The 27,267-nt window shown below is 48.9% G+C and overlaps 1 protein-coding gene across 3 annotated transcripts in view; it reads left to right on the plus strand.

Annotated features, from left to right (window-relative positions):
• Window positions 1-27,267, plus strand: part of ABL2 (ABL proto-oncogene 2, non-receptor tyrosine kinase) — a 537,261-nt gene that overhangs the window by 269,984 nt on the left and 240,010 nt on the right. For all 3 annotated transcript variants that reach the window (XM_069641390.1, XM_069641389.1, XM_069641391.1), the window contains exons 4-5: window positions 6,513-6,785; window positions 8,286-8,370. In XM_069641390.1, the coding sequence (XP_069497491.1) occupies window positions 6,513-6,785; window positions 8,286-8,370 (358 nt within the window). The remainder of the gene's footprint in view (window positions 1-6,512; window positions 6,786-8,285; window positions 8,371-27,267) is intronic.

The raw sequence follows: 27,267 nt of genomic DNA on the forward strand, positions 1-27,267 counted from the left end.
GGTCCATGCACTCCTCCAAAGGGCGATCACAGCCACGGTCCACCTCTCCATCGCCTCCACTGTCTCCAGGGCTATGACCAATCCGTAGGAACAGAACCGATTCCCCAGCGCCACTTTTTTGGTCCCGCAAGAGGACCCATACATCGATCCAATCGGTGTTAGAGGAAGGAGAACTAACTGGTATAGATAAAGACCAGCCCCAGGACACCACGTCTTACTCAACCACAGACTGGCGGGACGACTACTGGCATACAGATTTCCTCCAGGAGGAGGAATCTGCAAAACCGTACCCCCGGATGATATCACAGGGTTCCAATCCTCGGTCGTGAAGGCATGCAAGGAGTTTTGTCTTCTGCCCTCAGAGGAAGACAAAGAATGCTTTTTATTCGACCACATGGGCAAAGGGAGAGACTGGTTTTGATCCCAATCCATGACCACGTATAGCAGGAGGGGGTAAAGTCAATGAAGCAACCATTCACAATCCCGGCCCCAAAATGCCTCTCCTCTCAACCGTCACCTGAGTCAGTGTTTTCGGCAGGCTCAGGCCAGAAGGCAAAGTCCGACGAGCAAAAATGTGCTGTCCCTCTGGACATTGAGGCTCGCAAACAGGACACCATTGGAAAGTAGCTGTTGGTGCCACAACAGTGAAAGCAGCTAACTCCCTATCCATCATAGCTAGATACGACTGAGAAATACAGCATAAACGTGCATCAATTTTAGACCATCTTGAGGAAAAGTATAAGGTGGCAAAGGCAAAACTGAAAGAAGGTGAAGATGCCTCCAACATAGGGATCACCATGGCAGTGGACCTGGCAGACCGGTTTTAAGCAGATCGAGTAGTCCTAAGGTTGGCTTGGCTCCACTGTACGGACTTCCGGCCAAACGTCCAGCATAAGGTTGTAGATATGCTGTTGGAATGGGAGGAGCTATTTGGTCCCTAGATCGACGAGGCCCTCAAGGCAATAAAAATGGACACTGATATGGACCGGTGTCTAACATCCCTTCAAAACCGACGCAATATTCGTCAATTCAGAGTAGCATCCGGCAGAAAATCAACAGCCTCCTCCTACAATGGGTGGCAGTTTTCAGAAAGGTTAAACATATTACAGGGGTACAAAAGGGCGTACAAGAGGTATCAAAAGTCGAAGGACTTCCGCCAGATCCATCACCGCGAGCAACCGTCTGGATCCCAAAGAGGACGGCAGGGGAAACCTTGACAATGACAGTCGCGCACACACAACGCATTGGCGGGGAGAATCTTCAGATTTGCCAGTGTCTGGGACGCAATAACAACGGACAAGTGGGTGCTCGATGTGGTACGCTACGGCACCTGTTGGAATTCAAATGAGCGCGTCCCTACCATGCCACCAAACGCAGGCGCACAAGGCTGCCCTCTTGAAAGAAGTCCAGCTCATGCTATAGAAAAGAGCCATAGCAAAGGTCCCCAAACATCAAAGGGGTAAGGGAGTGTATTCCGGTACTTCGTAGTCCGCAAACCTGACGGAAACTGGAGGCCTTTTCTAGACCTCAGAAAGTTAAACAAGTTCATAAAATGGCAATAGTTTACCATGATCACTTTACAACAGGTCATAGAAGCTATGCAGCACCATGATTTCCTTGCGTCACTGGACCTCCAGGATGCGCATTTCCACATATCTATCCACCCAGAAGTTCCACAGGTCCACCGTCGGAAACCAGCATTATTAGGTCAGAGTTCCACCATTCGGACTAAAGTCAGCATCACACGCCTTCACAAAGTTCCTCACGCCTGTGGCGGCCAGCCTGCGAAAACCAGAGCACCACGCCTACCCTTAATTAGACTGGCTTGTACGATCGCCATGCAAGGAGGGGGTGCTACGGTTGATAGCAGCAGTGGTGGACCGGCTGCAAACACTGGGTTTCGCCATCAATTACAAAAAGTCTCCCTTACAGCCGTCCATATTCCTAGGGGCGTAATTCTCCACACACAAGTCAAGAGAGTGCCCATCCAGCGACAGGATAAACATCCTCAAAACTCGACTGCAATCCTTTACACCAAACAAGGTCAAAACGGTGGGACAATACATGCAACTGCTCGGAACAATGGCTTCGTGCATACCACTAATTCCACACTGCAGGCTTCACATGAGGCCGCTGCAGGAGTTCCTGGCAGCCAACTGGTCGCAAACCACGGGGTCATGGGGAGACAGGGTTCAGATCCCTCCTAGACTGCACTCTCAGCTTCAGTGGTGGGCAGCCAAACCCAATGTCTGCTAAGCAAAGATGTTTCAGGATCCTACACCAAGATGCTGGTGACAGACGCCTACCTACAAGGGTGGGCGCTCATTTGGACCATCTACACATCAATGGGTTATGGATGCCCCAGGAGATATCCCTACACATAAAGGTGCTCGAACTGAAAGCGGTTCATTGGACACTCAAGTCCTTCCTCCCGGTACTACAAAATCAAAGGGCCATGGTCCTCAGACAATACCACACAATGTATTACCTGCGGAAGTAGGGGGGTACCGGGTCCAACACTTTGTCCAGGGAGGTGCAGCTGATATGGCACTGGGCCATAACCCACAATATCAGCAACCAAGCATTTCACCCGACATGTGTCTACAAACAAACAGCGGACAGCCTCAGCAAGCAGCTGTCCCAGAACCACGAATGGGAGCTCAATCAGACGTCACTCCAATCGATCTTCGCCGCTGGGGTTGGCCGACAATATATCTATTTGCCACGGCACAGAACAAGAAATGCTTCAGGTACGCCAGCAAGACACCGCAAGAGGGATCCATGAGAAACGTGTTAGCTTTTCCATGGGATGGCCTCGCATACGTGTTCCCGATTATATGCAGAACGCTGATGACCATGTAGAGATACTCCTGCAAGGTGATTCTCTTCACTACATACTGACACCGCCAGACCTGGTTCTCCGAGATAATCCATTTGGCCGCAGACAATCCCACTCGACAATCAATCAGACCTGATAACACATGGCAAGGGGAAGATTCTACACCACAACCTGCAATTGATGCGCCTAACGGCGTGGCTCCTGAAGTTGCGGAGTTCGGAGGCCTAAACATCCCCCAGGACTGTAGAGAGGTAATCGAGGCAGCTAAGGTGAACTCTACCAACAAATCGTACTGCCTAAAGAAAGTGGAAGCGATTCTGCAACAGGTGCGAAACACGACAAATGGGGTATCCGGAACCCAATTCAGATAATGCCAGAGCAAGCCCTCCCATATCTGCTAGGCCTAGTCAAACAGGGCCAATTGCACAACTCCTTTAAGGTGCATTTGGCGGCCCTCTCAAGATGCACCAGAAAGGACCAGGGCGAGTCCCTTTCTGGGCAAAGGCTCATAAAACATTTCCTCTTCAGAAATGTCCCACGACTAACAGAGTGGAGCCTCAACACTGTACTCTCAGGGTTGAAGCGAAAACTGTTTAGCCGATGGCCTCGGCACCACTATGTTTCTTATCTTGGAAAGTCGCATTCCTAGTGGCTATTATATCCACGAGGAGAGTGTCCGAACTACAGGCCCTCTCTACCAACCACCCATATTTGAGGTACCAAGGAGAAAGGGTGCTTCTCATGACCAACCCTCGGGTCATCCCCAAGGTGCCATCGGAATTCCATAAAAATTCAGTCATATCCCTGCCGACATTCTTCAGCAAGCCTTTATTAACAGCAGAGGTGGCCCTGCACTCGCTCGACCTTAAGCGAGCGTTAAAACACTATATGGACAGAACACAGTTGTTCAGACATTCGGCACTACTGTTCGTGGCATATGGGCCGGCAAGAGAAGGCAATGCTCTCTCCAAACAAAGCATAACAAGATGGATATCGTCAGCCATTGTTTTCAGCCACAAATCCGCGGGGAAGACCCTCCGGGCTCCCACTCATGTACACTCAACAAGAGCAACAGCGGCATGGTGGTCAGGGGTGCTGACCTCGGCGATGCTGCATACATTCACAAGGCACTACTGCCTGGAGAAACAACATGCCGAGGAAGTGCGAACAGGAAGAGCAGTTCTGAAACGCCTGTTCCAGTAAGGTATGAACCTTGAAAAATTGGTAATATTGGATTCTAACGTCCCCTGTCCCCCAAACCCTCCCCGTCGGGCACCTCCTATACCTGTGTACTGCTGCGTAATCTATTCACAGCATGTGAATCTGTGAAAGATCCAGTGCTGGAGAAGGAGTATTTTTTTTTTACCTTTTTAACTCCTGTTCTCCAGCATTGTTACCGTTCATAGATTCACATGCATCCTCCTTACACCCAATCAAGGGAAAAATCCATCGCACCCCAGTGACTTCCAGTTCCACAGGGTTAGATTGTGAAGGGAAGAGGAAGAGGAGGGTCTACTCTACAGTTACTCGAGGTCCCATTGGACCAAAAGCACCCATAACAAGGGGGATAGGCTATAAAATGTAGTTTCTTCTTCTGTAGGGCAAGGGGACTAAAAAATTAACCAAGGGTTCCCATCCTGACGGGGAATATTCACAGCATGTGAATCTATGAAATATTCCAATTCTGGAGAACAGGAGTCACAGGTAAGAAACATACTCCTTCCCTCCCCCTCCCTTATTCCCTCCATTCTTGCCATCCACTCTACCTTCTTCACTCCCTCCCTTAAACACTTTCTCCCTAGCTCTCTTCCACCCTCATTTTCTTTCCCTCATGTTCCCTCTCTCCCTCTTTCTCCCCCCTCGTTTTTCCCCTCCCTCTACTTTCTCTTCTTTCTCTATTCCTCTTCCTCCCTCCCTATCCCGCCCTCAGTACTCTCCCTCCACCTCTACCTCTCTCTCCCTGCCTCCCTCCTCCACCACCCCCTTCCGACCCTTGGCCCTCCCCCGCCTGCCTCGCCTGGGTCCTTGGCCCTCCCCCGCCTGCCTCGCCTGGGCCCTTGGCCCTCCCCCGCCTGCCTCGCCCGGGCCCTTGGCCCTCCCCCGCCTGCCTCGCCCGGGCCCTTGGCCCTCCCCCGCCTGCCTCGCCCGGGCCCTTGGCCCTCCCCCGCCTGCCTCGCCCGGGCCCTTGGCCCTCCCCCGCCTGCCTCGCCTGGGCCCTTGGCCCTCCCCCGCCTGCCTCGCCTGGTCCCTTGACCCTCCCCCGCCTGCCTCGCCTGGGCCCTTGGCCCTCCCCCGCCTGCCTCACCGGGCTCTCCCACGTTCCTAAGCGGAAGAACTGAAGCACTTGAAACCCCTTCGTTGTGGCTAATAGACACGTGATTCCGTACTTACCAGTAGCGAATTAGCATTATATACATTAATTCTATATGCAGTCCTATTCGGTTCAGTAACACGTTGCATGATTCAAATTACATAGTAAAACAATCAACCTCAACCCCCATGCCAACTCAATCATCAAATAACTTGCAATAAGATCCAAGGGCAACACAACAATTGCAGATTTACATATCTTTATGTGGTGAATTATATTCATGCTCTATAGGTAACAAATAGGTGTGTTGTTTTTTGTTGGACATAAATGCAATGACACAGCTCTATTAATTGAAGAGTGCTAAGGGTGTGTGGGTGGATGGAGGATACTGTGACTTGTGACTGTTATGGGCATGTACAGGTTCTTTGCTATTCTCATTTTGACAATACTTTACATTTGTGCAAGATAACCATTCTACGATGAGCATCAGGAGGAGCACAACAGATAGTCAAGGGGGCATCAAACTGGCTCAGGAGGAGCACAACAGATAGTCAAGGGGGCATCAAACTGGCTCAGGAGGAGCACAACAGATAGTCAAGGGGGCATCAAACTGGCTCAGGAGGAGCACAACAGATATTCAAGGGGATATCAAACTGGCAAACACTCCTACTTTTCTTTTACTTTATAGTGTGCCCCAAGACTGTGTCCCTCAATAATGGATTGTGTTTCACCGGTCGTACTGTGTACATTTCTGAATAGCTACACCCCACCCCCTGGTAAAGATGGAGGCATAGGCAGGCAATCTGTTACTTGAACTCGTCCAGAATTAAATAGTGATTCCAAACCATCTCAATGTTTAGGGAATCGGCGGCATGATGGGACATGGTGATATTAAACAACATACAGGGGTCCAAGATTACTGGGATATTTCATCAGACTTTGTTCTTAAACTCTACAGGCCCATAATAGAAGTCTGAAAAGAAGGGGCGATTATGAGCTACACCAGGACACTTCTTTTCATGAGATCTCCTAAGTGATTTGGAACAGACTCTCAGTTTGTGCCATGTAATGCAGGATGATCAGGAGCAGATATACAAAACAATTATTGTTGATGGAAGCATGCTGTTTTTTATATGGAATCCGCACACTGTGAATAGGCCTGGTTGAATTTTACCTGCTATTTTTAACATTGCTTCAAAGGGCAAACGTGTGAAGGCGTCGGAGAGGGCAAGAGGCGTTCTAGGGTTGGCATGTAACACCATGACTTAGCTATGTTCTAAACACAGATTGCAAATAATTTGATTCTGCATTCAAATACAATATTCAAAGTGCTAAATTGAAAGCTAATTGTTTTTCCCGTAGGTCTATGTTACTTCAGAGAGCCGCTTTAACACTCTGGCGGAGCTGGTTCACCATCACTCCACAGTTGCGGATGGACTTGTGACCACCTTGCACTATCCAGCCCCCAAGTGCAACAAACCCACAGTTTATGGGGTATCTCCCATCCATGATAAGTGGGAGATGGAGCGCACAGACATCACTATGAAGCACAAGCTTGGAGGTGGACAATATGGGGAAGTGTATGTTGGCGTGTGGAAAAAGTACAACCTGACAGTTGCTGTCAAGACCCTCAAGGTGGATATTTGATGTCTGGCCACATAAGATATTTTGTAGATTTGTTGGCGGTGGATTTACATAATAAGTATCAACGTGAACTAGGAATGCGGCATTAGTCCATGATCATTCTGATGGCTCATGGAAGATCTTAAAAATACTGATTACATTCAGATTCATTTCCTTTTATGTAATTATTCGTCACTGCCATTGCAATCGTGTTTTACACAGTACACCTTTTTTGTAACTGAACACTCCTGTAACCATAATTGAGTTACACTAGTTAAAATAACAGTACTTTTTAAAGGATGGATAAGCTTGCATGTGTATCCTGTATTCCATTCAGTACTTCATATTATAGTAACGTCATTTTATGGTGGATTGACTAACATGTTAACTTACTTTTTTTCCCACTGGGCTACAATAACTTTTGTAAACATTCTGTTTTGGCCGGAAGCACAATCCAACTTCTCCAGCAAGCTTAGATATCAAAATGTAATCTTGCATTTACTACTGGGTTCAAATTATATTGTTTGGTTGACTCCATCTTATTACAAGCACGCAACCAATATTTTGCAAACTCTTTGTACTGAAAAATCCTTGGACAATACACAAAGTTAAGCCAGCGATACAAAGTCCTGAATACCAGGACTAATGATTCAGTATTGGCCACTTTGAAGATAGTACCCTGTGTATATATAGCGTAAAAGACCTCTTTACACAAACATGTTTCTGGTGATATAACTTTCCATTGTCCCGCATAGCTTGCCTCAGGAAATGTTGCTTGTTTGAATTTCCAGTACTTTTTTTGCCTTTTGGTCTGAATTCTCTTAAAGGTCCAAAATCATTTATGTTCAAAGGTAGAGGAGTGTTATTTAGCTAATTCTTGCAGCTTAGAGTCACAACTCTGCCCAACGAAAATAGTGCATGCTTAATCAGTATGCTGCGAACCAAAACTCAGTAACAATCTGTTTCAGCTGATTGACATACTTGACCTGTTTGTGTTTCAAGTAACTATATTTCAAATAAAGTACTTTCTGATCATGCATGCTTTAATCTTTGTCCACAAGCACACCCACAATTTCAAACGGCTATCATGATGAAGATGGATATGCTTGCAGTTCTGACTTTTTTTGGCAGAAGTTTGACCAGTCATTACCATTTTTCGGAAATGTTGCTTGTGAAAGTAAACCATAGTTTGAATTCATAAACTATTTTTTGGGATTAAACATGGAGGCGAAAGGACACTTTATCGTAAATGTCCCCTCAGTTCTTGGCGTCACTGGAGTGATGCCAGTCATGACTAATGGATGTTGGTTTCCATGTTAGTTTGTGACTTTGCCTTTTGCTGCAGTGTTTACTGCCTCTGGATGCTTGCTGCATCTCATAAATGGGCTGCAGAACAATGTGTGATTTTCTTTGTATTAAAATGATGCCTGATTCAGTGATAAATTCACATTGGAGCTGTTCCTGGTTTAGGCCTAGCTGTGCTAGTGATGTCCCCTTTGCTTCTGTCTCCAGGAAGATACAATGGAGGTGGAGGAGTTCCTGAAGGAGGCTGCTGTGATGAAGGAGATCAAACACCCCAACCTGGTACAGCTTCTTGGTGAGTTCCAGGCTTCCACTTCCTTCCTTTCTGTCACCATCTAACTTTGTGTCCTTCACTCCTACCAGCAGATCACGAAACACTCCTTCCCATACCTCTGCCCCTGGTGTGAAAGTCACTAACACTAAATGGATCGTGATTACTTGTTCTGCTGTAAAAGGATTAGTGTAACTTCTCTTATTGTATACCACACTCGCCACCCTCTTTACCAACTGCTGATTTAGTTATCAGCAACATTGTTTTCTATGTACCATTTAATGTAAACTTCTAGTGTGTGTGTTCTAGGGATCTATGGGATATTGCTGCCTTACCTGTTTCTCCAGTCATGCTTTGCTCGCTGAAATCCTTCTGCCCTTCCTCTTCCCCATAAATGTGGGAGAAAGCCACGCAACTCCCCATCCTAACCCTGTGTGTACCTTGCCAACACATCTCCAACTGCTTGTCGTGCAGAGACTCGCGCACCTCCCGCCTGGTCCGCCCACCCTTCTCTCAGTACCTGTGCCGCCTTTGCTTTGCCTATCCTGCTCCCTTACACCCTGTGCCCCACTTCTTGCTTTGAACATGCATGTTAAGACCTAGTAAACAAGTAGATGATGCAGTATGTGGAAATACTACCACAGCAAAACTGTCTGTTTTGGAAATGACCTGCAGTTGATTTGGGCGTAGTGCGTTATAAATATTCAAGGGTTGCAGCCCCTATACTGAGAATGACCATTGGGTGAAAAACCCTGTTCTGTGGGATTTCTCCCACTCAGGAGGGTCTACATCCACATTTTAGCTCACTGAGGAGAAATATCCATTTGCATAGCATACTGTTCCCACCCACAAGGGCTATCCAGCACCAAAATTTGTTATAGATGTTCACCAAACAAATACAAAGGCTGTAATGTACTGTCCAAGAAAGAGGCCAGGATGTCACCTGTCTGTTCACAGCCGTAGGGTGCAATTATTACTGTATGTATGTATATATATTTTTGATGCTTGTGGATCTGCTTAGAATCGCATGCTGTGCATATAGTCCGACATCTAGTGGAAATCGCAGAGTATTGCATCTTTCTTTTGAAGATCAAAAAGGGACGTCGACATGGGTGTGTGACTGTAACACTATCCCTAACGTGACATGCAGTGTACTCAAAATCCCTCACTCGTCGAGGTCCCTCAGATTGTTTTTTTCCGCCAACCTAGTTGGTCGCTTATGCAGGGCTCAAAAGCATTTTATATTGCTAAATTCGTTTCCATAACCTATGGTCGTCTAGTTAACTTCGACAACCTTCTCGATGACTGCTTTGTGGGTTTACTGCCGCAGACGAGATCTACAACTGCTCGACGATTGTCGACCGCATGGCTTCGGCCCTCAGGCGTGGCCCTTATAGTAGGGAGAGTGGGGCACTGGCTATTACTCTCTGAGAATGTATTTCCTTCATCCCTCTTTCTCTTCTTGGTCTGGCTACCGCTATCCTCTGCTATGGAGAGGACTCCTTTTAAATTCTGCCTGTCATGTAACAGCTAATTTCCCTGGAAAGACCCCCGTCGCCAGTGCAATCTGTGTCTACCTCGTGACCACAACAAGTGCTCGTGCAAGGCCTAACAGTTGGCGGCCTACGCCATGCAGGGTGAAAAACGCTTCCCGGCCGTCGCATCAGACGAGGAATCCGTCGGCAGCGATGGCTCTGAATTGGAAGCCATCAACTTCACAGTGGAGCCTGCGTGCCCCCAGATGCCCGTCCCCGACACAGGCCACCAGCACTGGTATGGGGAGATCACACCCCGGCGACAAGGGCACCTATGCACCATGTGTACTCAAGCACACAACCCCTAATGCCTCTTCGTAGTCGGCAAAGAAATGCTCGACTGCCACAGGATGGCCAAAAATTTCAACGGCACCTTCCGAATCTCGCTGTTCACCCTCCACGCAACCACATTTGCGGAACGCGACTGGGCATCCTTCTGGAACAGGCGTTTAGGGAGAATTCTCTGTTTAGGCTGAATTTCCTAACCTAGTGAGTCACCCAGCAGCTTTGCTGGATTTTTGGGGTTTATTTTTTTCTCCTGCCAAGAGCGAGACTCTTTTACCCTCACTCTTAGGCATGATTTGAGTGTGTTTCTTTGAATCTAGATGTGTTTAATGGGCTATGGGGTCTTTTACCCCATAGGGCTTCATGTGTTTTTGTGATGTGTGTTACACAGCACCCTCCGTGCAGTAACACAGGGGTGTCATAGTGACCCCCCAGTATAGACTCCATACCCTGGGGACTGACTACTGTCTCCCAGGGCATGTAAAGTCACAATTGACTTTACTAGTCTTAAATTCTGAACAGAACCAGTACAAACCATCATATTGTGGACGTACTGGCTGGGGCAATTCAATTGCCCCGGGGTCTGTTCGTCGAGGGGGCACGTCTCCGTCCCCTCTGATCGAGTTTTGGCTGGTGGCAGTGGATACTACTTTTTATATTCAACCGCAAATATTTTCCTATGGGATTTCCCATTGTTTTAGGCTACTATCTTTATTTAATTATTTACGGTAGCCTCGAACATACCGCCAGTTTATTTAATTAATATTAATTCTCCGGTTGGTATTTTTTGCCAAAACTTGATTCTAAAATGGCGTTTGTGTTCTCTTCTGTGACTCCAACCCAAGTCGAGCCCTTTGTTCCACCTTTTGGCGGGCTTCTCCACAGAAGCCCTCCAAAGTGGTGCCACTCTGTCTGGGGTACTTAGGAGGGGTGGAGGGAAATTTAGGCACCCTGGACTGAGTTGCCTAGGCAACTCAAGTCGCACTCCATCCTGATTGGCCCAAGTGGTGAGCCGGCCGGCTCACCACTTAGCATGTTTGAGTGACAGCCACAGGACCTAAGAATCCGACGAGGGAGAAGCTGAGCCGACCTGCCACGACACCACCACCGGTGGAGCCCTGTTGGACTGCCTCACCACTTTTCCCAACGACAGAGGAGATCTCCCGCCGGAGAGTCTTCTTCCTTTGACTGGTGGGGATAACCAGTTTCACCGTCTTTTCGCTTTCCCGACGTACCTCGTGGCCGCCTTGCCTGTGCCAAGCACCCCGGCAACCGGGATACCACGTTTTACCGCGAAACAAAGGTATCACCTTTAACCGGAAAACTCCTCGGCTAGTTTCTGCCCTGGTAGTGCAAGTCGAGATCTTCTCTTCCCCTGGACGACGCAACTTGCACCCACTACCAGGAACAACTGCCACCGCTGGAGGATCCTTCCCACTTAAGGTACCGTGTCCCGCCTGGCTTCCCTTGCTACCGACTGTACGGGGTAGATTTATCCCCCGGTTTTCGAACCTGGGTTAGCCTGGGACACCCTGGCTAAACTTTCCTAAGCCTCTCTAAACTCTTTTTGAACCCTCTGCAAGACTTTCTAAGCCTAGTGTAACTGTGTGATCTTGGGCGCATTTGTGCTCTGCTCTCTCTAAGAGGGGGCCCCAGCCTTTGGACTTTGGCTCACCAGTGACTTTTGTTCTTCTGCCTTGCAACAGTGTTCCTGAATCTTAGAGTGGTGTACCTTTCCATATTCTGTCTTTTTCCCTCCCTTTCTCACAAACTTATTGGAGTGCAATCTAGTTAAGCGCTCACCTCTGTATGAAAATAAGTGGTATTTTACTGTGACTTATCTAATAAGGAAAAGGGGTGTATATATTACAATAGTAACTGTTTAGAATATTTTACAATAAGAGTGCTGGAGTGTTTCAAACCGTATGTTTTTAAATAAATAATTATATACTTTGATACCAAAGCTCTGGTCAATGTTTGCTTGTATTATTGTGTCTGGGTGCCTATTGAGTATACTTTGCATACTGTCTAACTCTTCTTGAGGGATGTCTGACTGCTCAGCCACAGCTACCAGGTAAATCTGGGTGGTGCAGACTGCTACCAAGTGGGTTTACTGCCAACACCTGTAGTCTTAAATCTTTTGCAGTGTTCCCTAAAGGAACTGCACAGGTTTCTGCCTAACAGGCGTTCCCCCTAAAATACACAATGTCCTCGACACACCATCCAAGGGTGCACAAGCACCTAAGGACCCAGTGGAGTCACCGACGACGACTGCGCCTTCAGGCGTGTCGAGACCTTCAATAGAGCGCTTGAAGCTCTGTGAGAGCCTTTCGGAAATCATTTTGGCGGCTAGAGGCCCTCCAGCCCCTCTCTAATGCCTTATTGGGAAAATCTTCCTCTTCTGGGCAGCTCTTCCCTCCTCCTGACCATACAGCTTCCTCTGTATGGACTAGGGAAAGGTTTGAGCAATATCTGGACAAAAGTCCCAGTTCATTGACTTTTCTGACCGATATATTCTACCCAAGAGACCTAGCGAAGTGGACTCCTGCCCCATCCCCTCCAAATTGCAGAAACGCCCCCCATCTGCACAGGGACACCAAGAAGACATATTGAATGTCTCAGATGACCTAACCCAGGTGGATTCTTATGAAGAGCTTAACCTCTTTGATCAAGACCCAGCTGATCAAGACCCAGACTGGGATCAGGCAGAGGACCAGGGCTCTTGCCTTACACGACGCATACCGCTGACCTGAACCTCATCCGTTCTACTCCTCTACAAAGAGATTTGTCACCTTTTGATGACCAGATGATAATCAACTCCATTTTAAAAAGAGCAGCCGGCCATTTTAAAATTGCAGCACACAAAGCCGCTCCAGACTCAGACTTTGTGGAGGATATCCTCAAGGAAAAGGCTCCAACTAGCCAAGCCATTCCTTTGCTAAATTCTATAAAGAGGCGCCTAGCCCCTTTTTTGCTGTCCCTGTCTCTCACACGGGCAGTTAACCCCTCGGTTGAGAGCAAATATTTCGCACATCACCCTCTGACCCCCTCTACTTCTGTAGTCATGTCACTCTGGACTCCTTGGTCGTTAAAACCACTCGGAAGAGGGCAGGGGTTCCACTGTCCTCAGCAGAGTCCCCTCCGGACAAAGACTGCAAGAAGCTTTATGCCCTGGGCAAGTAGGTCACCGCCTCTGCGGCCTACTCCACAAGGATCGCAAATAACACCACACTACTGGCGAGTTACAGTGATGTCCAGTGGGGCCTAGTACAGGATGGTCTTCAGGATGGTCCAGAGCCCACCCGATCACGCCTGCTGGCGGTCATGCCTGAAGGCAGACAACTCATAACATACTGAAAAACACACTGGACTCTACTGAAACCGCTGCATGCACCCTCGCCCAGGGTAGCCTACTTAAAAGGCATGCCTGGTTAAAAAACTGTGGGTTCAAACCTGAAACTTGGGCCTCTCTAACAAGTCAGTTGGGGATTCAAACCTTTTTGGGAAAGCGGTTGACGCCTTAGAGACGGCAAAGCAAGAACACAAGACTCAGATCACAGCTAAATCCTTTCTCCAGCGTGGAGGCTCTAACGCATGCCGGTCCTTTCATAGCCAATCCTTCTCCTGCTCACGCCAGGGGCAATACGGCTCAGGGAATACCCCCTGGTCCTCCGGTCAAGGCTCCTCTGGTAACTTCCAATACAAGCAAAGAGGCTCTCGTAGGGGCAACGGTATGGGCAGAAACTCTACTCCTAGAGGCTATCCGGCCTCCACCTCAGTGACTCGCTGGTTCAGGTCCACTCCCACGCTTCCCCGGTATGGGCAGAAACTCTACTCCTAGAGGCTATCCGGCCTCCACCTCAGTGACTCGCCGGTTCAGGTCCACTCCCACGCTTCCCCGGTCGGGTGGGTCGCCTGTCTTTATTCATTCACGCCTGGGAGGGGATGATTTTAGATCAGGGGGTACTAAAGACTGTTGCCCACGGGTAATGTATTTAGTGTCTCCGACCACCTCGCTACCACCTACCGAGAAGCAGATGCCTGTTGCCAGAACACATGTGCATCCTGCTGAAAAGTTCAGATCCTGCTGGAAAAGGGCACCATCGTCCCCCTTCTCCAGGTAAACAAGGGTATTTATTCAGTGTACTTCCTTGTACCCAAAAAGGATATCACCATGCGCCCTGTTTTAGACCATGCCAAAAAGTATATCAAACCTCAAAAGTTCAGGATGACAACACTTGAGGTAATCCCACTGCTGCAGCAGGGGGATTACATGGCCACATTGGACATTAAAGATGCATACTTTCATACTTTCATATTTCCATGTTGCCAGCGCACAGAAAGTACCTCCGGTTCATGATAGAGGACACCCACTATCAGTTCAAGGTTCTCCCCATCGGCATTGCCTCAGCCCCAGGGGTATTCGCAAAGGTACTGGCGGTAGTAGCAGCTCACTTGTGCAGGCAGTCCATCTCAGTATATCCCTACCTCGACGACTGGCTCATAACAGGGGATTTGTACAGAACATGCCAAACAAATACCTAGACAACGATAAATCTCCTTCAACCTAGGATTCTCTATCAACGAGAAAAAATCCAGTCTAAACCCGAGCCAGGTGAAAGTTTCTGGGACTCTAATTCGGACAAAAGACGGGCTCGTCTTTCTCTGAGAGGGTTCAAAGCATGCTATTCCAGATCCTTCACTATGTAGCTAGTCACCAGGTGACCATATGCAAGGCCATGAGACTGAATGGGATGATGGCTTCCTGCGTCTACCTAGTTCCTCGCGCTCGTCTGCGCATGGGCCCCATGCAAGAGTGGCTCTCGAGCTAATGGTGTCAGGCCACCGGCCACCGGCCAGTGGGATGATCTAATGGTTGTCTCGCCAGCCCTAGTTCAGTCTATGCAGTGGCGGTCAAGGGAAACCCTCTGCAGGAGAAAACCTTAACCACTCCCGCAGTGGAAGCACTCTCACCACAGACTCATCTCTGATGGGGTGGTGAGTGTTAGGCAGAATTGCATGCAGTACCCTCTGGGACCACCACATACAATTAGGACTAAAGGTGTAAGCAAAACCAACCTTTGGTATAAGTCTGTACTACACAGTTTTTGGTAGTGAGCTGAGCAGCCAGGCTAATCTCAAGAGGGAATGTCAGCAGCAAAAGAAGTTGCACATAGGTCTTACAATCACAGTGGTTCAAGTAGACACTTACACTCAAGGTTTCTTGGTAAAACACTTATTAATTTATCACACAATCATTTAGAAAACATTCACTAGAAGGAGGCAACTTAATATCATATACAAATCTGCTTCAGTTCCAAACCAATATGTTTCTGAGTAAATAAGGCTTCCCTGAAATAGGAGCAAAACGGCACTTCAGTTACTTTAAAAAGGAGGAAAAAGGCACAAGTTAATAAAATAGATCACAAATACTTTGTAAAGCAGTGCAAATGGTTTCAGTTCACTAGAGTACTCGATTCAGTTCAATAGGCCTAGGCCAAAATCAATGGGCTAGTGTCTTGGATAGGAAAGGGCAGTTCTTGTAGTAAACGGTAAAGTCTTTGCCAAAGTTCTCAGAAGTAGTTTGTATGAAAAATAATCATATGTTGGGTCACAAGCTGATTAGGCCTGCAAGTTGGGAAAGTTTCACAAACTTTCACTGCGAGAGGTAAGTTCTCTCAATTGGGTTGGCACAGTACCTTAATATGAAGAATAGATGCAGCTGAAGACGTTGGTTCCTGGCAGTTCCTGAGGATCTCACTGTTCCTGAGCGGAGCCTCAGTCGTGGGGACAAGAGGGAGGACGTCGGGGGACTCCTGCACTGCACGTGGACGGGGGTCAAACAAGCTGGCAAAATGGAAGATCTTCGGTTCGAGTAGCTGTCGTCAAGTACAGAACCTCGTGTCCCCCCGCCCGGTTAATCCTAACCAGCTCCGAGAATGGTCGAGAATGGTATCCAGGTGGCTTACAAGTTGATTGGTCCCACCAACTCAAAGGAAGAAGTCGTCCTTGAAGGGCTTCTCTGTCGAGATGAACATGGCCATTCTGACCTGCAGCAGGGCTTCACCGGGCAAACCAACGGTCCAGGAGTTGCAGCAGCCGTCCTCTTCAGCTTGTCTTCGTTTCTTTCGTTCCAGTGGTCGACGCTGCTTTCCAGTCCAAGAGAATCGCCTTTTTGAAAGTTTTCTCCCATTCATTCCAGCCTAGCTGCCACTCACCCAGCAGGGTGGCTGTCCTTGCCGGACAGTCAGCCAGCCAATCATACCAGAGTGCATTTGGGTCTCCTAGGAGAGACTAAGCATGGGCAGTTTCGGGCACCTCCCTCACTTCCTGCCCACCCCAGACACTCGGGCGCCAGAGGCGGTCTTCAGTCCTGAAGCCTGCCAAAGGCATAGAAACGAAGGGACCAAACCTAGTTTGGCACGCAGACAAACTCTAGAAGGATCTTTCCAAAAAGAAATGGTTAAAAAAGAAGACCGAGACCTGTTTAAACAAAGGGGCTTAAGGCGCCATCTTGAAAAACATGGCTCCTGCGATTTTTAGCTACCGGTGTTCACAGTCGGTAAAAATCATGGTAGTTTGTTGTATAACCACTGCCACCAGCCATTTTGATAGGAAAGGGTAGCTTTTGACTGCTACATGAATTTCTAGACACAGGGGATACTAAGTAACCCCTCCAGCTCTCTATAGGAAGATGGTGTGTGCTGGTTCTAGGAATTTAAAAAGACTATTAAAGTCAATGTAACCTTACATTCTCTGGGAAACAGTAGTTTATCCCAGACAAGGTTTTTAAATCTTTTTGAAGCCTAAAAAGACATCCCTGTGTCACTGCACTGAGGGTGCTTTGTAACACACATGAAAAGATGCATATGGAGTTATCTTAAAACTCCATAATCAAAGAGCACAAGAGTAAAACACACATCAAAATACATGAGTGGGAAAAAAATGTTCACTTTTTCCAGGTAGAAAATAAAGTCCTCAAAATCCAGCAAGGTTGCTGGGGTTCTCTAAGGTGATGGGAATTGGCACATTTATGAGGATTCTCCCCAACAGTGAGTTCACCTCCTTCAACAGACGTGCACAGCGTTTGGTCTCCAGCAGTAGCATCCAATCACATAATCCTATTGGAACTGCTAGCAGTGTTCAAGGCCCTGAAGACCTTACAGACCCACGTCCAGGGGAAAACTGTTCTAGTCATCACAGATGGTACTACGGCCATGTACTACTTAAACAAACAAGGCGGCACTCACTTTCTAGGGCTGTCCAAACTGTTGCAAGACATCTGGAAGTGGGCACTCAAACACATGTTCCTCCTTTCACAACTCATTCCAGGGGAACTCCATCTTCTGGAAGACTTACTCAGCAGAAACTCCCCACTCCGCCCCCCCCCCCCCTCTTACTGGTAGAGCATGAGTGGCAGCTAGAGGAGGACATTTTACTCATCTTTGCATAATGGGACTTTCCAGAGAACTACTTATTCGCCACTCTGGAGAATGCCCATATTACGCTTCCAGATACCCACGGAACCCCCCCCCCCCTCCCGATTCCCCTGCTGAACAGAACAGTGCACAAGTTGCACCAAGAACCAGACACGAGAATCCTGGTGGCCCCTATGTGGGCAGGCCAACCTTGGTTCTCCCCTCTCATGGCAATGTTGATCTCCCCTCCCAGGAAGCTGCCGTGCCTGTACAACATGCTGTGTCGAGATCAGGGAGAGACACTACAATCCATACCTTCAAACTCTCAACTTCTGCAGCCTGGCTCCTGAGATCATAGAGTTCGGGCTCCCTCTGATATGCATGGACATACTCAGAGAAGCACAGAGACCTACCATCCGACATTGTTACTCAAGTAAATGAAAGCGCTTTATATGGTGTAATGTCAAGGGCATCAATCCTTTTGATTGCTCACCTAAAGATTTTGTCCTTTATCTAACTCACCTGTTAGATTCAGGACTGGTTTTAAATTCTTTTAAAGTCCACTCAGCGGCGCCTTCGGCATAAACCACGTCCCATAGCAAGGTTTCATTGTGGAAAATTCCTGTAATTAAAGCCTTTATGGAAGGGGTAAAGAGACTTCATCCCCCTATCTCCAACCCAGCTCGGACCTGAATGTTGTACTTACCAGAGTAATGGGACCTCCCTTTGAACCAATGCACAAGGCTAGCCTTAAAGGCATGGTCTAGTAAAAAATGTTATTTAAAAAATAGATAGGAAACATAAAAAAAAATACTAGCATTCTTTTTTAAAACTTCCTATGTAAAATTTTGAGCTATTCAAGCTCAAAATTCGCAAAAGCAAGCACATGGCGCATCCATTTTGTGAAATGGATGCCCTCCTGTGCTGGCTTTTGCGGCACTAATGAAGGAAAAGCCAGCCAGCTGTAGTAAACAAAAGCTACCACTGGGTGGCTTTCCCTTTATTAGTGCTGTACGCGGAGGACGGGGACCGGAGACCAGAGCAGGAAAGCTGCAGCTGAACGTCGGTAAGTGCTATTTATTTTTTTTTAAAAAAATGAGCACTAGCTGCTTTTTTTTTTTAAGTTTTCCGGGCTGGAGGAGCCCGGAAAACTTAGAAATAAAACTGCAGCTTTAAAAACGTTGTATTTATGTTTGCGGTCGCTTTTGAAGCGACTGCAAACATAAATACAACGTTAGTGTGTTGGAAAACACTGCAGTTTTTCTTTCCAAGTTTCTCAGGCTCCTCCGGCTCGGAGGAGCCTGAGAAACTCGGAAAGAAAAACCGCAGCGTTTTCCAACACAACCGCGTTGTGTTTCTGCCTGAATCTGCTTTCCCATTTGGGGCTCTCGGGCTCCCCACGGGAGCCGAGAGCCCCAAATGGGAAAGCAGATTCAGGCAGAATTAATGCAGCATTTAGCATTTCCCATTTGGGGCTCTCCGAGAGCCCCAAATGGGAAATCGGCTGTAGGCAGAAACACAACCGTGAGACCGGAGACCCAAAGTGATGGCCACAGCAGGCAGAAACACAACGCGGTTGTGTTGGAAAACGCTGCGGTTTTTCTTTCCGAGCCGGAGGAGCCTGAGAAACTTGGAAAGAAAAACCTCAGCGTTTTCCAACACAAAAGCGACCGCAAACATAAATACAACGTTTTTAAAGCTGCAGTTTTATTTCTAAGTTTTCCGGGCTCCTCCAGCCCGGAAAACTTAAAAAAAAAAAAAAAAAACGCAGCTAGTGTTCATTTTTTTTTTAAAATAAATAGCACTTACCGAGATTCAGCTGCAGCTTTCCTGCTCTGGTCTCCGGTCCCTGTCCTCCGCGTACAGCACTAATAAAGGGAAAGCCACCCAGTGGTAGCTTTTGTTTACTACAGCTGGCTGGCTTTTCCTTCATTAGTGCCGCAAAAGCAAAAGCCAGCACAGGAGGGCATCCATTTCACAAAATGGATGCGCCATGTGCTTGCTTTTGCGAATTTTGAGCTTGAATAGCTCAAAATTTTACATAGGAAGTTTTAAAAAAGAGAATGCTAGTATTTTTTTTTTAATGTTGCCTATTTTTTAAATAAATTTTTTTACTAGACCATACCTTCAATGCACTCACCTACAAGACTGCTTTCCTGGTGGCTATCACCTCTATAAGGAGAGTTGGTGAACTGCAGGCCCTTTCAGTCCAGGACCCATTCTTCACGATTCACAAAGACCAGATGGTTTTGCGCACACATCCTCACTTTACGCCCAAATTTATCTCAAAGTTCCAGGTAAACCATTCCTTAGAACTACCCACCTTTTCCCAAAACACCACTAATGTGGCGGAAAGAAGCCTCTAGACACTGGATGTAAGGAGAGCTGTTATCTACTATCGGGGAAAAGACAAAGCAACTATGAAAAACAAACCAGTGCTTCGTTTCAGTGGTAGTTGGTAGAGAAGGGGACACTGTCTCTAAATTAGCTATTTCCAAGTGGATCATGAACTGCATCACACTGTGTTACACTCTTGCCAAGAGAGATCTAATGTTTATGCCTAGAGCACACTCGGCTCGGGCACAGGGGCTACCATAGCATTCGGTGAAAATGTTCCTCTAGATTCCATTTGCAAAGCAGCAACTTGGGAGTTCTGTACATACCTTTACACAACACTACTGCCTGGAAACACACTCTAGGTCTGATTCTCAGGTGGGACAAGCAGTGCTTTGACATCTCTTTGCTACTGCTCCTTTACACATCCCAACACCATCTCTGGGTACTGCTTGTTAGTCTATGCACAGCATGTGATTCTAAGCTGATCCACAAGCATCATAAGACATGCATTACTTACCGTAATAGCATTTTGAGGGGATTGGGTCCTCCGACGTATTCCACATCTATGACGGGTAATGTCCACAGCTGTGCTGCTTCAGAAATTTTTCGTTGGAGGGCGTCCTGTGTCGATGCGTTGTCCCTCGAGGGCCTCCGTCGAGGGTCGATGTCATCGGATGTTATACATAGGATGCACGGCACCCGTAGCCTCAATTCCGTTTTTTCCGCAAACATGTTTGCTTCGGAATCTCGGTGTGCTCGATTCTTCTCTTAGAAAGCAATGTCTTCGTCTTCTTCTACTACCCCGAAGTCGGACTTTAAAAAATATCGGGACTGCGGTTCGAAGATGTCCATCACAGACCCGCATGATCTATGTCTCTCGTGCCTCAGCGAAAGCCATGCCACCGACGACTGCAAGGTTTGCCAGTCCCTGACGTCCAAGGCCTTGCGAGAACGGAAGAAGAAATTGAAGGTAGGTAGGGTGTCTAAGCCCCATAAATCGAAGTCCGCTGGGCTTTCGACCGATGACTCGAGGAGCGACGCTCGGCACCAGCGAAATTCCAGGGGGTCTCGGTCTAGGAGTGGTTCCTGCCATTCCTCTGCCTCATTGAGGCATTCTAGGAAGCGCCGTCACCGGTCGCCTTCCCCGTCTTCGTCGGAGGACGACTCCTCCAGACGGTTGACTTGTCCCACCAAGTCTTCGTCGCTGGCCGAATTGTAATCATTCCGCCGTCAAAGGTGTTAGCGGTTTAAGAGTCGCAAGGCACAGTTCCGTCCGCGCCTTCGAAAAAAGCCGGCAAGGAACGGGCTCAGTCCACCACTCGCACGCCTCTGGCTCGGGCGGTCGGCGCGATCATCGGGAGCAGTCGAGGTCCCTTTCGAACAAGGGAGATCGCCATAGCCGTGCCAGATCCAGGTCCCGGTCCTCAGCGCCATCAAGACCGTTGGAACCTTTGAAGCCTTCGAAGAAGGCGTCGACGCCATTGCCCCGTGTCCGTCGAGGGGCTCTCTCGAGGATCCGCCCTCAAAGAAGTTATCGACATCGTCGGCGCCTCGGTCGACGCTGATGCCCTCGACACCGTTTGTGGAGGATTTGCTGGAGGTGCTCCGGAGGGCTGTGGAACCTCCGAGGAAGGCTCTCAGTAAGTCTGTGAGGCCTGTTTTTGAGCCCTATTCTGTTCCTCGTCCTAGATTGGAGGTTTTCCAACTTTTACAAGATATTTCAGAAGTTGAGGAACTGTCTGATGAGGAGATGGTTGTGCCTCCGGATGCCCCTGATGATCTTTTGTCTGGACATAGTCAGATGGAGGAACTACGTCAGTCTTTGCATGACGGTAGTGGCCTTGACACCTCTCCGGAGGTGGAGTTTGGCCGACCTGAGCCTGGGGCGCATGCAAATTCCTCCTATCGGCGTCTCATGTCAAGGGTGACAGAATACTTGGGGTGGTCTGCTCCACCTGTTCATTTTGCTCAGGATGATTTGAGACATCCTGGATCAAGGTCCACAAACTGACCCGGTGTTGCCGTTTCACATGGCTTTGCAAAGAAGGGTGGCGGCGGCTTGGACTGCTCCGGAGAGTCTACCAGCAGATAATAAGTCGCTTCTGAAAAAATACCCCCCATTCAGTGGTGACCCCTGCTACTTATCGACGTACCCTACTCCGGAGAATTGGGTCGTGCAGGCGGCTACGTCCTCCTCGAAGCAGGCTGGGTACCCTATCATCCTCCTGATAGGGACGATAAGCGCTTTAATGGTTGGGCGAGGAAGGTCTTTTCCGCTGGGGGTGTGGCGTTGAAGGCGGCCAACTCCACTTGTGCCTTACCGAGATTCACTCACACTCTGTGGAACTGTGCGCCTTTGGCGGCTGAGCATATTCCCGAAGGGGAGGAACGGGGTTGTTTTCTAGCCCTCGTGCAAGACAGCAAGGATGCCATGTGCGAGTATGTTCAGTCGGGTTTGGACACGGCAGACTGTGTCAGCCGGGCCATGGATGCGAGCTCCGTGATACGCAGGTTTGCATTTTTGTTGAAGTCTGGGTTTGCTCCTGATGTGCAATCCCATCTTCTGAACATGCTCTTTGATGGTGTTAATCTGTTTAGCAGCAAGGCTGACAAGAGCCTTGAGAGGTTGCAGACCTCCAAAGCTGCAGCAAAGTCTTTGAGCGCTGCAGTACGTCAACCTCTGCCTTTTCGTCCTAGGGGACAGCAATGGAGGGGAAGTTCCTTTCGGTACTAATCTTCCTTTGGTAGATCGAGAGGAGCTGCCAGTCAAAGGGGCCACCGTAGGAGTACCCGGGGTGGAAAGCAAGGTACTCGGGATGCCAAAGCTGCTCGGGCAGTTGCCTCTTTGCCCTCAGGCACTGCAGCAGCCGCATCCAGTCATTCATGAGGCCATGTCCCATGGTTCGCCGGTTGGGGGCAGACTTGCGCAGCATCTTGGAGATTGCCGGGCCATTACTTCAGATGCGTGCGTTCTGGAGATCATAGCCCACGGCTACTGTCTTCCCTTCTGGCAGAGGCCTCACGACAATCCACCGGGGAAGCTCTCTTTGAAGCGTCCAGATCCACTCCTTGCGCAGGAAATCCTATCCCTGCTGGAGAAAGGCGCCATAGAACTGGTGCCTGTAGCGGAGAAGAACAAGGGATGGTATTCCCCTTATATTTTGATCCCGGAATAAGACTGGGGATTGAGACCCTCATGGACTTACATTGGTTGAATAAGCTCCTCAGGAAGGACAAGTTCAAGATGGTAACTCTTTCTCAAGTCCTCCATGCCCTTCAACTTCAGGATTGGTTGGTGTCTCTGGACCTCAAGGATGCTTACTTTAATGTACCGATTCATCCAAAGCACAGGAAGGACCTGAGGTTCGCGGTTGGCGACTCGCATTTTGAGTTTCGGGTCCTGCTGTTCGGATTGACTTCCGCCCGAGGGTCTTCAGCAAGCTGATGGTGGTGGTAGCAGCATATCTCAGAAAAGGGGGGATTCATGTCTACCCCTACCTGGACGGTTGGTTGATCAGGGCGCGTTCGCCCGAGCAAGCCCTGGATCATCTGTCCGTCACCTGCCACTCCCTTCACAAGCTGGGCTTCTGCCTCAATTTAAAGAAGTCCCATTTGACACCTACCCAGCGGCCCCAGTACATCGGAGCAGTGCCCGACACATCCCCGGGGCAGTGTTTGCCTCCCCAGGTGAGGGCTCATCACATTCTGCAGATGGTGGACAAGTTTCAACATGCCCAGATTCTCCCGGCGTTCGAATTCTTGAGGTTGCTCGGCCTCATGGCATCCTGCATTTTCCTGGTGCCAGAGGCCAGGCTGCGGATGAGATCTCTGCAGTGGGCTCTCAAGATGCATTGGTCTCAGTTCTCCGGCAGGATGTCGGATCCCATTCAGATTCCGACCTCGGTCGCCCAGGATCTTCTATGGTGGGCCGACGAAGGCAATCTGATGAACGGAGCACCATTTTGGCAGCCATGGCCAGAGGTGCCGATCGTGACGGACGCATCCCTCACAAGTTGGGGAGCTCATGCCAAAGAGTTGACAGCCAGTGGACGTTGGTCTCCGTCGGAGTCCAGACTCCACATCAATCTGTTAGAGCTGAGGGCTGTCAGGCTAGTCCTGAAGGCTTTTTTGCTGTTGGTGCGGGGGAAGAATGTCCTGATTATGACGGATAATACAGTGGCCATGCACTACATCAACCAAAAAGGGGGGTGGGGGACAGGGTCACTCCCGTTGTGCAGGGAGGCGGTGCAGCTCTGGTTCTGGGCCACCCAGCAGGAAATTTCGATCTCGGCAGTTCATCTGGCCGGAGACGAAAATGCAGGTGGCAGTCGCTCTGAGCAGGCAGAGCCCAGTCTCTCACGAGTGGGAGCTGGCTCAGGAAGTTCTTTTGGAGATCTTCACCCTTTGGGGAACCCCACAAGTGGATTTCTTCACCACTAGTGTCAACCGGAAGTGCGAGAGATTCTGCTCTCGGGAATTTCTTCCAAGAGGAGCCTCAGGGGACACGTTCCTGGTGGAGTGGTCCTTCCCACTGCTGTACGCCTTCCCTCCAGTCCCCGTAATTCCGCTGGTGTTGCAGAGGTTCGGTTTCCGGATGATCCTCATTGCTCCGGTATGGGCCAGGAGAGCGTGGTACCCGGACCTTCTAGACATGTCCATCTGCCCTCATCGTCGTCTTCCCTACCGAGACGATCTGCTCTCATGGGAAGGGGGTCGAGTTCTCCATCCAGAGGTCAAGTCTCTTAGCCTTCATGCTTGATATCTGAAAGGCTGAGATATAAGGATTGGGACCTCCCTGAAGACGTGATGGAGGTGTTGCTTTCAGCCAGAAGGCCCGCAACGAAATCCCTTTGCCGTTGGAAGAAGTTCTGTGACTGGTGCAGGGTACAGAATGTGGATCCTTTCCAATGTTCCATTACTTTGTTTTTGTCTTTTTTGCTTTTTTTAGCCCTCAAGGGCCTGCATGTGGGTACCATTAAGGGTTACCTGGCGGCGCTGTCCATATTTAAGCTCTCGTCTGAGGAATGTTATTTTAAAATCCCTTTGATTTCTCAGTTCCTAAAAGGGCTAACTCATGTGTTTCCACCGTCGCCTTTCCAGATGCCGGGATGGGATTTGAATTTGGTTTTAAAGTTCCTAATGGGAGCTCCGTTTGAGCCCTTGCATTCTTGCCAATTGAGACTATTGTCCTTTTAAAACTGTATTTTTAGTTGCGGTTACTTCCGCACGCAGAGTGAGTGATTTGCAGGCACTTTCCGCCAAACCACCCTTCACTGTGTTCCATAAGGACAGGGTTGTCCTTGGGGTACAGCCTTACTTTCTTCAAAGGTTGTGTCGGAAATCCATCTGAGCCAGAAGGTAATTCGTCCGGCATTCTATCCGCCTCCACATCCTGGTAAGAAAGAGGATAGGCTCCATAGGTTGGACCCTTTTAGAGCTTTGAGTTTCTATCTCTCACGGATGTCCCGGGTCAGAGTGGACAATCGGCTCTTTATTGGTTACGCTGGAAGGCGTTTAGGTCAGGCTGTTTCCAAGCAGACCTTGTCTAGATGGATCATTTTGCCGATCTCTGAGTGTTATCGTTTGGCGTCAAAGGATCCTCTGTAGGCTTACAGGTTCATTCTACTAGGGGTATGGCTGCCTGCACGGCACTACAGAGGGGTGTTCCGATTCGGAATATTTGCGAAGCAGCCACATGGGCCTCTGTTCATACTTTTGTGAAACATTATTCCCTGGACTCTAACCATGGGCAGGATTTGGCCTTTGGCAAGCCAGTCCTCTATTCTGCAGTTTCATTGGGCATTCCAAAAATGTCTAAATTCTTTTCCCACCTCCTCACGCTGGTACTGCTTTGGGAGTCTGTCAGAGATGTGGAATACGTCAGAGGACACAATCCCCCTCGAAGAACAAGTTACTTTCGTACCTGGTAACGTTCTTTTGATGGGATGTTCCTCCAACGTATTCCACATCGTACCCTCCCTACCTGCCACGCTACAGAATTTCTTATGCGATTACAGCTTCTGTTTCCGCAAGGCTTTCTGTAGTAATACTGGCAGAAGATTGGTGCCACACGTTCTGGGGGTAAAAAACTACAACTGAAGCTACGGGCGTCGTGCGTCCTACATATAACATCCGGTGACGTCGGAGGAGGTCCTCGAAGGAGCATATCGACGTCATCAACGCAGGACGCCTATGCGGAAAATGTTTTCCAAAGCAGCACAGCTGTGGTAATCAATGTCAAAGATGTGGAATACGTCAGAGGAACATCCCATCGAAAGAACGTTACCAGGTAAGAAAGTAACTTGTTCAACCGTCTCCCGTTGGGCAGGGAGGCGGTGCAGCTCTGGTTCTGGGCTACCCAGCAGGAAATTTCGATCTCGGCAGTTCATCTGGCCGGAGACGAAAATGCAGGTGGCGGACGCTCTGAGCAGGCAGAGCCCGGTCTCTCACGAGTGGGAGCTGGCTCAGGAAGTTCTTTTGGAGATCTTCGCCCTTTGGGGAACCCCACAAGTGGATCTCTTCGCCACCAGTGTCAACCGGAAGTGCCAAAGATTCTGCTCGCGGGTATTTCCTCCAGGAGGTGCCCTAGGGGACGCGTTCGTAGTGGAGTGGTCCTTCCCACTGCTGTACGCGTTCCCTCCAGTCCCCGTCATTCCTCAAGTGTTGCGGAGGTTACGGAGGTTTGGTTCCCGAATCATCCTCATTGCTCCGGCATGGGCCAGGGGAGCGTGATACCCGGACCTTCTAGAATTGTCCATCTGCCCTCCACGCCATCTTCCCTACCGAGACAATCTGCTCTCACAGGGGGGGGGGCTCGGGTTCTCCATCCAGTGGTCAAGTCTCTCAGCCTTCATGCTTGGTATCTGAAAGGTTGAGGTATAAGGATTGGGACCTCGCCGGAGACGTGATGGAGGTGTTGCTTTTGGTCAGAAGCCCCGCAACGAAATCCCTGCACCGTTGCCGTTGGAGAAAGTTCTGGGACTGGTGCAGGGTACATAATGTGGATCCTTTCCAATGTTCCATTCCTTTGGTTTTGTCTTTCTTGCTTTCTTTAGCCCACAAGGGCCTGCAAGTGGGTGCCATTTAAGAGTTACCTTGTGGCGCTGTCCATAGTTAAGCGCTCGTCTGAGGAATGTTCTAATTTTAAGATCCCTTTGTTCTTCAAATAAGGCTGTTTCCAAACAGACCTTGTCTAGATGGATCATTTTGACGATCTGAGTGTTACCGTTTGGCGGGAAAGGACCCTCCAGGCTTACAGGCCCACTCTACTAGGGGTGTTGCTGCCTCCACTGCTCTACAGAGGGGTGTTGCGAAGCAGCCACATGGGCCTCTGTCCATACTTTTGT

The sequence above is a fragment of the Ambystoma mexicanum genome, chromosome 1q (assembly GCF_040938575.1).
Source record: "Ambystoma mexicanum isolate Mex_15411 chromosome 1q, UKY_AmexF1_1, whole genome shotgun sequence".
Classification (NCBI taxonomy): domain Eukaryota; kingdom Metazoa; phylum Chordata; class Amphibia; order Caudata; family Ambystomatidae; genus Ambystoma; species Ambystoma mexicanum.